Source organism: Propithecus coquereli, unplaced genomic scaffold (assembly GCF_000956105.1).
Source record: "Propithecus coquereli isolate 6110/MARCELLA unplaced genomic scaffold, Pcoq_1.0 Scaffold79, whole genome shotgun sequence".
NCBI classification, from domain to species: Eukaryota; Metazoa; Chordata; class Mammalia; order Primates; family Indriidae; genus Propithecus; species Propithecus coquereli.
In genome coordinates, this window is record NW_012154062.1 from 7,415,933 (window position 1) to 7,430,818 (window position 14,886).

At 35.9% G+C, this 14,886-nt stretch overlaps 1 protein-coding gene across 1 annotated transcript; it reads left to right on the forward strand.

Annotated features, from left to right (window-relative positions):
- Positions 1–136: 136 nt before the first annotated feature.
- LOC105825276 (serine/threonine-protein phosphatase 2A 55 kDa regulatory subunit B alpha isoform) lies at positions 137–8,190 on the forward strand. The gene is made up of 4 exons (XM_012663023.1): positions 137–336; positions 1,259–1,428; positions 3,896–3,987; positions 7,195–8,190. The coding sequence occupies exons 1-4, from the start codon at positions 198–200 to the stop codon at positions 7,472–7,474; spliced, it is 681 nt and encodes a 226-aa protein (XP_012518477.1). The 5' UTR covers positions 137–197; the 3' UTR covers positions 7,475–8,190.
- The last annotated feature ends 6,696 nt before the right edge of the window (positions 8,191–14,886 follow it).

Consider the following 14,886-nt stretch of genomic DNA (forward strand, 5'->3'; position numbering starts at 1 on the left):
AAAAAAAAAAAAAAGTTTTAATCCTGGGATTTATACTCAAAAAAGAGTAGAGAGCAATTCAGAATTAATACTTGTGCTTAGGTCTATGAAATGGATTTTAGGTACGACAAACATAGAGATTTTATTTGCCTTTTTTTCTAAGTGGAAATTCCTTAATAAAATGCTATCCAGATATTGTGGATATCAAGCCTGCCAATATGGAAGAGCTGACAGAGGTGATTACAGCAGCAGAGTTCCATCCAAACAGCTGTAATACATTTGTATACAGCAGCAGTAAAGGAACTATTCGGTTATGTGACATGAGGGCATCTGCTCTCTGTGATAGGCATTCTAAACGTAAGTTTATTGAGTCTTTCTTTAAAATGATAACATATTCTGTTTGTCTGACACGAGCCTCAGACATGGTAAGTACAACTACAGAGGTTTACAAGTCTTAAACCTATGTGTTCAAGGCTCTTGTACCCTTTGGTAAACTGCCTACCTCCACATGAGGCATTCCAGGCTGTTCAGCCGGAAGCACACATAATAAGGCTGTCTTGGAGGCATGGGTCTGTTGGTTCCCAATGCATACATTTTTAGTGCTGTTCTTTGGGAACTTATGTTTGGGCTCTCCAACATTGTATTCAAAAGTAGAGCAGTTCTTTTCTTTCCTTCCCTCCCTCCTCATATCCTCCCTTCTTCCCTTTCTGTTTTGAACTTTGTAGAGAGATTTCTTCTGAGAAGAGGTTTTTTTAGCTTCAAAAAAGAAGTTTGAAAACCATTGGATTAAAAAATTAAGAGGTTGCGATAGTCTTGTCTTCATGTTGACTATTTCTAAAACTCATGAAAACTGGTACATACCTTTTATGAAAATAATTTTACCTGGCCACTGGAAAATAAAATCCCAGTATGAATTTTGGATGGGTGAAGATAGTGTGTTTCTTGTGGTGATGAAACAGGCAAAGTCAGTGAGGGTATATTGCAGAATATACTAGCCTGGTGCACTGAAGTTGGAAGTCCCAGTGAGTCTGGTTCTGCTAAAGTAGCCACACGACTCTGGAAGTATACTGCTGCTTTTGCACCTTCAACTTCAATATTAAGTCATTCTCTTAAAGTTTCAGGGGATTACATTGTTCTAGACAGAGAGATGCTTTTCCGTTCTTTATTAGCCTGTCACTTTACTCTTAGAGAGTTTGTGAATGGGTGTTTCAGGAAATGCTTTGTTCAAGTCAGAATATTCTACACCTTGCCCTTTTTTGTTGTTTTGTTTTGTTTTTAGTGTTTGAAGAACCTGAAGATCCCAGTAACAGGTCATTTTTTTCCGAAATCATCTCCTCTATTTCTGATGTAAAATTCAGCCATAGTGGTCGATATATGATGACTAGAGACTATTTGTCAGTCAAAATTTGGGACTTAAATATGGAAAACAGGCCTGTGGAAACATACCAGGTATTTGCAGTTTTTTCTTTCAATGAGATACACCCTATTTACTTTCAAGTGTTTGTAGAGAAGGATTTTGTACTGGGTGTTAATCCTGATAAGGTGTTTGTTCACCATTCACCGTTAGGCCTTTTCCCTCAGATCCATGAGTATGTTGCTTTTCCTTATGGTAAAATGTATGTATACTGCATAGGTTGTGTTGTCTTTTCAGTTTTCCACTTAAACAGTGTGATTTGCTACCCATTTGGTTTAGTGTTGACAACTTTTTCCCCATGTACATTTAAAGTGAGGAAGGAAGAACACTCTTGATTAAGGTCTGGGCAGGAAGAGGATTGAGGAGAATGGCCAGTCCTGGGAGAGGTGCCCATACTCCTGCATGGTGTATGTGCGGGAGTAGTTGAACTAGAGCTTAAATGTAGCACGCTGAGTCAAATGGACTGGTCTTCTCCCTGTTGGCAGATAACTGTTGTCTTCAGCTAAAGGAGAAGGGCTTGAAAGCCCAACAGATGGCTTTAGGAGTTGCCTGTCCATTGTAGGATGTCAGTTCTGGAATCTCTTGTCAGCCAACCACTACCATTGAAATTGCCAACCACTGCCATAACATCAGAAATAGAGAAGAGAATGATGAAGTGCACAGCCCAGAACAGGAGAGGGCCGACGACATATACCTGTGTTAGACCCCAGACTACAGTGTAGAAAACACTTAAGTCTGCTTTAGGAATACAGAATTTATAAACAGTACCTTCTTTATGTTGTATATTCTCAATAAAATTAGAATGATGTTTCTCAAACTTTGAAATCCCTTTTGACAAACATAAACCACTCAAGATTCTTTTTAATGGTATTTGAAATTTCATAATAAATACAACATTGAAACAAAGGTCAAAGAGATGATATAACTGCTTTGTTTTCAAAGCATGGCAGACCATTGAGCAACCACAAGTTTTAACTGCATAGGTCCACTTACACACAGAATTTTTGCAACCAAGCGCCGATAGAAAATACAGCGTCTAACGGATGCAAAACCCACATATAATGGAGGGCCCACTGCAGGACTTGAGTATGGGCAGATTTGGCTATATGGGAGGATTCTGGAAAAAATCCCCTACATATAACAAGGGACAACTGTACATTTGTGTAACTGCCAGAATTGACATGTATTCTAGTTATCCTCATCACCGTCTCGTTCCCATTGAGAATAATTGATTTGAACCTTAGCTTCATACTCTGTTTGGTGATAAACCTTTTACTGGGTGCATTCTAAAATGTTGCTGAATTATGATGATCTGCCTAATTTTACGTGATTTGCCATTTCCTGCTTATGCTGAATTGGATTAGTGACTGAGAGTAGAGCTACATCATATGCAAATGTAGCTTCTGTAGAGTCAAGTATTTGTATTGAACTTGTTCAAGTGTCTTGCTGAGTTTTGTGTGATTGAGGGGTATTTTTGATCTTACTAATTTTTTGCATTACATACTCACTTTTGTTCCTAACCTCACGAGTTGCAATTACTCTATATTACAGATTTTTCTTACTGTCACACAGACATGGCCTGAGTAATTCCACTACACCTAAAACGGGCACTGAGAATGAGTTTAGTTGAGTCGAGAATAGAGAATTCTAAGCATTTAGGGGGGTACCTACTCATTTCTGTCATCATTTCTCTTTAAGAAGAGTGAGATAAACATTCCTTTTTTCCCTTTGATCACAACAAATACTTTGAAACTTTTCTTTATAATTTAACAATATAAATGTTGAAATGTATCGTTTCATGGGCTTTTTTTTAAATAATAGATATATTTAATTATCCTTTTGTGAAATATTAGTAAATATAGAATTATAATTAAAAAAAGAGGTACATTTTTGTTAGCTTTTGACATTGTGTAAGTAACATCAGGTGATGCTATCATATTTATAATGATGCATATCTAAAGTATTCCTATAATTTATCACCAAACCAGGGCATGGTTATGCTATGCATAGTATATGCATTTAATTAGAAATACAGGTGTCAGTTAAATTTATGCCCAAAAAGATGGTAAAAAGGAAATAAGTACAATGTTCAGTGTTATTATCAACAGTTAACGGCCTGAAAGCCAAGTAGTGATATTCAAATATTGCTATAATATTCTTTTATTAGTCTCTTATCTGTGCCATTTTCAAATGTTTTCTCACCTAAATGTTTTATTCAGGCTTATAAGAGTATATGTGCCATGCCCAGAAGGGAGTTTGTCTTTGTTGTACAAAGGAAAACGCACCTCCCTGACAAGGGCTTATGTGTTGTAAAAAGATAAAATGCCTTTATCGTTACTAAGAAGATTAAGATTTAATAATTTTAAGAAGTGTGCATATGTCTTTATTTGCCCTCCCCCTTTTTTTTAAGCTCTGGACTTGTTAATCATTTTCCTAATTTCAATGGATAGATCTTGAGGTAAACCAAGTGTTATGTGCAGTATGTTTGTGTTTTTTCCACAGGTGCATGAATACCTCAGAAGTAAACTTTGTTCACTGTATGAAAATGACTGCATATTTGACAAATTTGAATGTTGTTGGAATGGATCTGACAGGTAATTGACTTTAATTCAAACTTCTCATTCAAATATGAATTTTATTAGAGGAAAGAAACTTAGTATTTCATTCCCCCAGTATGGTTGCCACATTCACCAAAAATATGGCCAGCTTTTTTTAGATTGACTCACCTAACAAGTCTTAACTTCATTTTCCCCCAAGGATTCCTTGAAATAAATTTAGTAATCTTAGACATTATAGCATAACAATACTGGAAAATAAATTTTAAGCATTGTATTTTACTAGTAAGTAAAAATACACAAAATTCTAGATATCTAAACTATTATTTAAATATCTTGAAATTTTTCCCTATTACGAACCAGATAAATAACATTTCTGACATGTTAACACAGTTAAAGTGGTGAAATCTCAGTTTGGTTGTTATTTTACCATTAAACGGTTTTTAGAAATATTTAGGCAGAAGTTATTTCATTTAGATTGTTACACACCAGTCTCCAGTTACTGCATTAACACCTCATAGAAGTGGTAATTTATATAAATTTTAACCATATTATCATGAGTAGTTATGCTTTTTATAATCTCCAATTTTGCTATAGCATGATTCCTTTTTTAGTATGTTATCAAAAATGTATGCCACTATTTCTAAAGATAAATAAGTCTTACTTTCAGTCTTTTAGTTGTCAATATTTATTTAACTGCTGTGTTCCAATAGAACTGAAAATAGTAAAACATAATTTTGGAATTATTTAAACTTGCATTTAACATAATTAGAGGGCCGGGCGCGGTGGCTCACGCCTGTAATCCTAGCTCTCTGGGAGGCCTAGGCGGGCGGATTGTTTGAGCTCAGGAGTTCGAAACCAGCCTGAGCAAGAGCGAGACCCCGTCTCTACTAAAAATAGAAAGAAATTAATTGGACAACTAAAAATATATAGAAAAAATTAGCCGGGCATGGTGGCGCATGCCTGTAGTCCCAGCTACTCAGGAGGCTGAGGCAGGAGGATCTCTTGAGCCCAGGAGTTTGAGGTTGCTGTGAGCTAGGCTGACGCCACGGCACTCACTCTAGCCCAGGCAAAAGAATGAGACTCTGTCTCAAAAAAAAAAAAAACATAATTAGAGGTACTTTATTTAACAATAGTTCTATCACGAAGCTTGATAAGATTCAGGTTTTATAATGTGTGCTATAGATGATAACAGAACTTGGAACGTTTTCTTTTGTCTAATTTTTAAAGTTATTATCTGATTTTGACATGAGGACCAGTAATAGGCTAGCCACAGTAAACGTAGAGTCGCACTGGTAGGGATAGGCAAACATTGTCTTTGGGTGCCTCTGCTAAACCTGACACATCAAGAAGGAAGAAGGAAAGAGAAAAAAGACACTGATAATACTAGGGTATGCTGCACTGCTACAACTAGAGTTCTTCCGCATGTTGTTTAAGCATATTGTTAGTAGTTTTATGGTCCATTATCAGAAGGAAGTTATTTACTTTCCTTAACATTTAAAAGATTTTTTTCTGAAATAATTTTAGACTCAGAGAAGATTTGATAGAATATTACAACTCTTCATTTAGCCTTACCCCTGTTGCTATTTGCTGTATCATGGTCTCTTAACTCTCTTTGTCTATTTATAGCTATATCTATCTATATAAGTGCACACACACCTTTTCTTGTGCACCAATTGGAAGTAAACTCTAAACAAGATGTCCATTACCTCTAATTTCATTAATCAATATTTCCTAAAAGACAACGACACCTTCCAACGTAATGACAGTGCAAGCAGCTAAAGCAGGAATATTTACAACGATGCAATACTGCCATCTAATCCACACACCTGTTGAAATTCACCAGTTATCTCAGTCATTGTCCTTTATGGCACAGAAAAATAGTCTGGTCCACTATCCACTACAAGATCGAATGTTACGTTTAGTTATCGTATCTTGATAGTCCCCTTTATTCTGGGAGTAGTTCATTCTTTCCTTGCCTTTCATGACCATGGCATTTTTTAAGAACACAGGCCAGTTATTTTGTAGAATATTCTGAATTTGAATGTTATCTAATATTTCCTTATGATTAGATTCAGGTTATACATTTTTATCAGGGCTTTCATAGAGATGGGTGCCTAATGATGCCTTTTAAAAGTTACAAATAGTGCTAGCAGCGTGGCGCAGCGGGAGTGTGCTGGGCCCATAACCTAAAAGTTACAATTAGTCATAGCCTGGTTGTCTAATCCATGGTGATGTCAATCTAAATTACATAAATCATTTTTAAATATATATAGTTTTATTTTCAGGGGCATGGATGAACTTGAGTTTGATTACAGTTGTTGTCGGGTGTCCTTTGGGGGACTGACACGACTAACTAGATGGTCATCATTTCTATCTAATACATGGCCTGTGCATACTTTGAACAACCCCCAGTATCCTGTAATCTCATTTACAATAATAATTTTAACCATGTGGTAAGTAGTGGTAGCACCAGACTTTTTCCAGATTATTAAGAGTTTCAAACTTGTGTTTTGTGTATGAGGATACTTAGGAATAAGTTGAGCAGTAAAGGACAGCAAATAGGAATGGCAAGGAAGTATCTCAAGCAGCCTATGAATTTGGTACCCTTTTGAACTGATACTTTTTAAAATATTTACTTAAAATGTCTTTTATCGTTTAAGTAAAATGACTTTCTGTTAATAAAAGTATTACATGCCACTTTCTTAACATTCTCAGGAGCAGATTCATTGTAAGCATTCATAAAACGTGCTTATCTGAACCAGACAACACCCTGAGAACAAATTAAATAGCTGATAATTTAAATGATAAAAATAAAGCATTGTTTTCTTATAAACAGCTATTTCATGCAGGTTGGGTTTAGATTTTCGAAGTGTGAGTTCCACAGATGATTGCTATTTCAAGAAGCTGGCTGGTCTGGTTGATCACATGGCCTGTAGTTGGAAAAATATTCAAAGATGATTAAGTATGCTAAGAAGTTTTACTTGAGGATGCTGTCAGCATTGGTGATAGTTTTGGTAGTCATGAAAAGGAGTAATTGGCAGAAAACCAAGTTAACTCTTACTGTATTTCTGGTTTTATTCCAGTGATTGGGTGACAGCAACCCTGTCCCTTAATTCAGTTCTGCTTGAAGTAGCTGTTTCCTGTGGAGTACTACACTTGGTTTAATCACTGAATCGTTTTTCTTAAAAACAGTCTCTTGTTCTGCTTGTTTGACTGAGTGTTTGTTCTGTCTTCTTTTTACAGTGTTGTCATGACTGGATCTTACAATAATTTCTTCAGAATGTTTGACAGGAACACAAAGCGAGACATAACCCTAGAAGCATCACGGGAAAACAATAAGCCTCGCACGGTTTTGAAGCCACGCAAAGTCTGTGCAAGCGGCAAGCGAAAGAAAGATGAAATAAGTGTTGACAGCCTAGACTTCAACAAGAAAATCCTTCATACAGCATGGCACCCCAAGGAAAATATCATTGCTGTAGCTACTACAAACAATCTGTATATATTTCAAGACAAAGTGAATTAGGGTTGGCATTCCTAGCAGAAGAACCCACTTCCTGCTTAGTTGAGATAGTTGAATCTAGCATTCGTACCTATAACAGAGAGAGGTCCATTGTGGCGCCCCTTTCCAGTGTTTGACAGTGTGCCATTCGACACCACATTTCCATAGCTACATGGAGAAAGCTCTGTGGATCCATCACTGTGGTGTTCTCCATGTCTGCTAGCCATTTAGGTAAGGGTAGGGCACTTTTAATTTAAATGACTTCTTGCACCATCTTGCCTAATGGACTAGATTGGACTGTATCAACATTGATTTACTCCACTTTTTATGCCTTCCATTGTGATGACGTCAAACACAGTGAAAGCCTTCAGTCATGCTATGGGATTTAATTGTGTATCCTCATTACTGTATCATTTGTGGGGTACACCCCCTTTTTAAATTAAATACAGCTCATTCTTACTGTGGCTTGTAGCATTCCTCCTCTCCTGGCCTCCTGGACTCTTCCCCTTCATCTCTCTTACCCTTGCCCCCTCCACCCAGTCTTGGTGGTGGTATATTAAAAAAAAAAGAATGAAAGCACACAAAATGAGTCAGTTTGGGGTCAGTGGTTATAAAGGGGGTATATGTTGAGAACAAATGTTTTAATAACAGTTGGCTGTAATCACTCCTTGCCATGTCTGGCACTGAAAATAAGGAAAAAAAAAAACTACTACTGAATAAAAGTGACAAAGAATGGAGAATCTGGTTTTCTTTTTCTTTTTAACCTACCTCTTTAAGCCAATATTTTGTGTCATACCCTTGGGCGCAGTGAAATGAAGTGGGTTTCCATTGTTTTATTGGTATTTCTGTTAATTATTTTTAACAAGTGTTCTTTTACATGGAGAAGGAGAGGTATTGGTTCTGTATGAACATGTTTTGAATTATATTGGTATTAAGGATTTCACAATATATAAATGCTACTAGAGGTTTTTTTTTAACTGTAGTTATGTGAGGGTATTGGATACATTGTATCTATACTTAACTCATCTGTTAATGAAATTGTTGTAAATGGGAACCAAATTTGTAGAACTTAATTTTTAAAGACTTTTTACAGTGCTTAATTTCATTTTTGCCTTACTATACTAAGTCAAAGACTTAAAAAATGTTTTTAACAGGTTAAAACTTTTTTTGGTCATTCTATTATAATAATAAATCAGAAAACTAACAGGTGATTTACATAGAGAAAACTGACACTGCACTAAATACCTTTTTTTTTTTTGTATTTTACTGCTATCAAATCAGAATGAATTGTACTTTGCCATAGATATTTTTCTTCTATTTTTGGTTTTCCAAAGCTATATTAAAGACAAACTTTTAAAGGTACAGTGTTCAAAAAGTGCTTAATGAACTCCAGCAGCTGCCTCAAATAAAAATTTAGTAATCTGTATATGACTACATTTTCCCTCAGTGGTGATATCTTATCCAAAGATGAAGAGTACTCCTATATTTAATGGGTAGAATGTACCTTTGTCAGTCTTGCAGAAGCTTTAATGGAGAAAAAATGGACTTTATTTTTAAGAGATGAATTGAGCAGGCATTTATATTATTAGAGAATAGTAGTCTATTTTGGTTGAGCGGTAATGTAACAACTTGGAATTTTAGAGGACTCTTGAGTGCTTATGTGTCCACTACCTATTGTTCTATTCTTCAATAATGAAAAATGATTAAACAAATTGGCCATAATTCCCTCTACACTATTACAAATACTATGTCTTGTAAGTTAACATTTTTAGCACAGGAGAAATTTTATGTAATAAAGTTACTGTATCTTTTGGACTTAACAAATTTGAATTTGTATTTAAACACATTGATTATATGTCTGATAATTCTTAATGGCACTTTTACTAATTTATTTGGGGATCTTGGGTGCATTTGTAACTTGTATTATTTATTCTTCACACTTGACTTGCAAGTAGGATATTGCCCTGCCAGAAATATCAAACAGTGATGTCCTTCCTGTGTTCTGATTGGACAACTTTCCAGAAGATCTTTTTGGGAGGTTGTTTCCTTGCAGTTTGGTTGTATCTCTTGAGATAACACCACCAAACAGCTCTTGGAAGTTCTTTTTTGATTCATCAGTAGCTGTGATGGTTCTCATCCATGACACTAAGGGTTAGTTTTATATATTTAAGAGAAACATAATTGCTAAAATTAAAATGCCTCTATCAAGGAATGCTATTATAAACTATTGTAACATTATTCTCAAATACTAATTTTTTAATTTCTTTGGTGTAGCAAACTATATGCCCAGCCACTCATTTTATATGGTCATGGTTAATCTTTTTATTAATAAAAATTATACTTAGAATAAACTTAGTCTTGTCAAGTTACTTGTTATTTCTATTCTCTTGCCACTAATATACATACACATATTTCATCCTTTCTCTTAACCTTTTTAAAAAGATTATGGTAGGAAAATGAAGTTCTATTAATCTCCTTTCATCTTTACTTAGTGGCTGGGCAATAAGAACAGTTATTTTGTTCTCTATATAAACACATGTTGATATAACAGCTAACTACTGGATATTAAGCTTCTGTGAAGCCCTTAGTCTCTTGGAATAAAAAAAAAAATACATCCATATGCGTTTTTCCTTTCAGAATTAACAGGATTTTTTTTAAAACCTTAAATGTAAGAGTTGTTCCAGTTAGAGATATTCCTAAAGAAAACCAGAAATAAGAAAACTGAGTTTCTTTTAGTGTAACTATTTTATGAGTAAGATGTTTATTATTACAAAATTGTGCATATGAGAAAGCTAAGCAGTACTGATGAATTTTTACTGATAATTAAACCATTACCTTCTTAGGGAATATTGCTTCAGCATCCTTTCTCTACCACACACAAAATCAAACGGAGATAGTAATGTGTATTTATGGAACAACCCCTTCCCCCACCCCCCTAAAAAAGGCGTATGCTAGGTAATCAAGAATCAAATTAGTTTACTTTTGTATTCGAGAGCACCACTCAGGTATCTTAGTTTTACCTGTTCAGGTGGTTGATGGTTTAAGCCCTGTGTGAGTGTGTGTGTTACAGTGGTTAAAAAGGGTTTTTTACACACACCTCTCCTTCCCCAAAAGCCTTGGAAAATGACCCTGCTTTATTTTGTAATTACACATGAGATCAAAACAATACAACCCACTTTTTTTTTTTTTTTTTTTTTTGAGACAGAGACTCACTCTGTTGCCCTGGCTAGAGTGAGTGCCATGGCGTTAGCCTAGCTTACAGGAACCTCAAACTCCTGGACTCAAGGGATCCTCCTGCCTCAGCCTCCCGAGTAGCTGGGACTACAGGCACACGCCACCATGCCCGGCTAATTTTTTCTATGTATTTTTTTTTAGTTGTCCAGATAATTTCTTTCTATTTTTTTTAGTAGAGACGGGGTCTCGCTCTTGCTCAGGCTGGTCTCGAACTCCTGAGCTCAAACAATCCGCCCGCCTCGGCCTCCCAGAGTGCTAGGATTACAGGCGTGAGCCACCGCGCCCAGCCCAACCCACTTTTAATATTAATCAAATGCTTAGTGAATCTATGAAGTCTGGAGGTGTTCTCATGTGCTAAAGATACTTTTTTAAAATTAAGTTTCCCTCAACATTTTACTACATAGTGGTATTACTAGACTGTAACCTACTACCTCTATATAAAGAATCAAAACATCCACTTTACAGACCTAAGTTAGTAAGCCCCTCCCTAGCACAGTTCTTATCAATAAGAAGGTACCTACAAAACTTAGTTTGCTCCAAAAGGAGGGATTTGATAAAAAGATAAACTGGCATAAGGGGAAAAGCTAATATTTGTCTTTCTTTTTTTTATGTTCTACTCTTACACTCTGGTAATACAGCAACAAGTTATTTGAGGACTTTCCCACTAGGGGGCAATGGTTAAGTCTGGAATGGCATTTATGAGGTATTTTCCAGAATGTATAAACAGGGGAGTTCTCTTTCTGTAGTGGAAGAGCTTCATTATTAAAAATCAAATCAAGGACCAAATGGAAAGTCCAAAATATGTAAATAAAGCCACAATTCAATATGACTCTGGAGTAAGTAGGTCATTAAATATGAAATGTCCGATTTTGAATCAAAAGTGTAGTTTATTATATCTCAAACAATAAGCAGTACAATCAAAGTATGTGCCTAAACTGTTGATACAGTTTTGCCATCTTAACGGTAGCTTGTTTATACCAGCAGGGAAGAAGCCTGGAGAGTGAGTGGTGACGAAATCGCGAAAGGCATTTTCCACAGCTTGTTGAGAATTGAATATTTTTCCTTGTAAGAAGTGGTCCAAAGCCTGGAAGAAGTGGCAGTCAGTTGGTACAAGGTCTGGTGAATGCAGTAGATGACAAGAGTTTCCAAGTCCAGCCTGTGTAGTTTGAGCAGCGTTGTTTGTGCAACATGTGGTCGAGCGTTGTCTTGCAAGAGGATTGGCCTGTCTCTGTTGACCAGTCTCGGCTGCTTAATCACAAGCATCCTCATCATTTCATCATTTCACTGGTTGCAGTAGACATCTGCTGTAATCAACTGACCAGGTTTCATGAAGCTGTAAGTGGATAATACCAGTACTAGACCACCAAACAGACACCATTAGCTTTTTTGGATGAATATTCGGTTTTGGACTGTGTTTTGACACCTCATCTTTATCCAACCATTGTGTTAAATGCTTGCGATTGGGGAAAAAAATCCATTTTTCATCACAGGTAACAATATGGTGTAGAAATGGTTCGCCTTTATGTTGTGACAGCAAAGAAAGGCAAATTTCGAGATGATTTCTCTTCTGATGCTTGTTTAATTCATGTGGAACCCATCTATCCAGCTTCTTTACCTTGCCCATTTGTTTCCAATGGTCCAATATTGTTGGAATAGTAACGTCAAACCTTGCTGCTAATTCACGTGTAGGTTGAGATGGATTCGCCTCCACTACAGCTTTCAGCTCATCATCATCCACCTTGGTCTCAGGTCGCCCACGTGGCTCATTTTCAAGATTAAACTCACCAGAATGGAACTTCTCAAACCATTGACGTACTTACTGTGCGTTCATTAGCCACATCCCTCCCAAACACTTTGTTGATATTTTGAGCTGTCTGCACATTGGTTCCACGACAGAACTCATATTCGAAAATGACACGCATTTTGACTTAACCATGGTTTCACATAAATTGCTCAAAAAATTTTTTGAAAGATAATCACAAGCCAAAACATGCGTTTGCAAGACTGAGGCTGTACCTTCACAATAAAAATGAAGTGTCAAAGTGAAATGTCAGAAATAACAACTAAGTACTTAAGGAAATCGGACATTTCATACTTAATAACCTAATATTTGAGGACCCAGTGATAGAGGGGAACCCAAACACCACCTGCGATGTCTAGCATAGCCAGTTTTGACAGAGGAAGCAGCAAAAGTGAAGTTGGAAGATGGTTCTGAGCTGTCCTTTCAATCACAGACTACCCAGCCTGCCCATCTCTTTGCAAAATCATATCATACGTGCCATCTCAGCTTTCTCCCTCTTAAAAAGAGACCAAGAATTTCGTGTTGCACATTTAGGCTGATTTAACTCCGAATTTCTTTTTCTAGAAATAGCGTTGTGAATACATATTCTTTGGAAAGTATTTTTTAAGAAGTACCTCACCAGTAATATCAGAGTAAACTCCCATTCTCATTTTTACATATTTTCTCTCTTCTGGGCATAAAATTATTTTTTATAGAATAGGGCATCATAAGCAGTTTAATATCCTATTTCTCCACTTAACTATACTTAAGCAGTTTCCCATATTAAACATCTATAGGCAAGATTTTCATGTCTATGTAGCCTCACATTTGTGCATGTGCTATAATTTATTTAGCCAGTCCCTGCTTATTTTTTGTTTTTGTTGTTTTTTTGTTTTGTTTTTGAGACAGGGTTTCAAAACACTATTTGACACTATGTTGCATAGGCTGGTCTTGAAGTCTTGGCCTCAAGTGATCCTCTTGCCTCAGCCTCCTGAGTAGCTGGGACTACAGGCGTGAGCCACTAGGCTCAGCAGAATAATGAGCATACTTATCAATCTTGTGCAAAATTACTTAGATACATTCCTGGAGATATAATTGCTATATGAAATGATATAGATGTACAGATATTTAAGATTTGGTACCTATAACAAATTCCATAAGTATACAGAATTGCCCATATTTTCATACTCATTAATTGGACAAAAATCCCATGTTTTATGTTTATGAGTTTGAAAAAGTCAAAAATGGAAATCTATATTTCTAACATATGTCTATAATCTTGATACAGGGTGTTTATCAGACATGTGCTTTATAAATATTTTCTCCCAAGCTGAGATTGGTCTTTTCTTTCAACAGTGCCTTTCTCTTTTTTTTTTTTTTTGAGACAGGATCTCACTCTGTTGCCCTGGATACAGTGCAGTGGCATCATCACAGCTCACTGCAGTCTCACACTCTTGGGCTCAAGTGATCCTCCTAATTCAGCCTCCCAAACAGCTAGGGGGACTATGGGTTAATTTTTCTATTTTTTGTAGAGATGGGGGGGTCTCACTCTTGCTCAGGCTCTTGCTCTCAAACTCCTGACCTCAAGGAATCTGCCCACCTCAGCCTCCCAGAGTGCTAGGATTACAGGCATGAGCCACTGCACCCAAACTCAACAGTGCCTTTGGAAGAGAAGTTCTTAATTCTTTATGAAGTCCACTTTCTCATTTTTTTTCTTTTTAAGGATCATGTTTTTGGTATAATGTCTAATGCCTAATTAAAGGTCACAAAGGTTATTTTTAGAAGTTTAATAGTTTTCAGTTTTTACATTTAGTTCTATGACTATTTGCATTTATACATATATGTAAATTATTTGTATCACTTGTAGGTTGAAGTTCATTTTTTTCTATGCACCTTTGTTGAAAATCAGTTGACCAGATACGTGAGTCTATTTCTAAATTATTCCATTAATGTACATGTCTGTGCTTTCACTAACTACATTGTCTTAATTGCTGTAGCTTTACATAAGTCTTGAAATCAGGTAGTGTTAATAACCCAATTTTGTCCTTTTTCAAAATTGTTTTGCTATTTTAGTTCCTTTGCCTTTAAATGTATCTTTTAGAATCAGATTATTGACTTCAAAAAACAAAACAAAAAATCACCTGCTTAGATGTTGATGATAATTACATTGAATCCATAGATCAGTTCAGGGAGAGCGGAAATCTTAGTATTTTGTCTTCTAATCCATGAATATATATAGCTCCATTTACATAGGTCTTTGATTTCTTTTATCATTATTTTTAGTTTTTAGCATACAATTCTTACACATATATTGCTGTACTTCATGGAGTTTTGTGTGCACTATTGTAAATGGGACTTTTCAAATTTCAATTTCTAATTGTTCATTGATTATACATAGAAATATAGATTTTTGTATATTGAC

Bases quoted from the DNA above. Each gene is read 5' to 3' on its own strand.
- LOC105825276 (XM_012663023.1), top strand. From the start codon at position 198: ATGGAAGAGCTGACAGAGGTGATTACAGCAGCAGAGTTCCATCCAAAC. The intron at 337-1,258 runs GTAAGTTTATTG...TTTTGTTTTTAG, and splicing joins CTGTGATAGGCATTCTAAAC to TGTTTGAAGAACCTGAAGAT. The intron at 3,988-7,194 runs GTAATTGACTTT...TTCTTTTTACAG, and splicing joins TGTTGGAATGGATCTGACAG to TGTTGTCATGACTGGATCTT.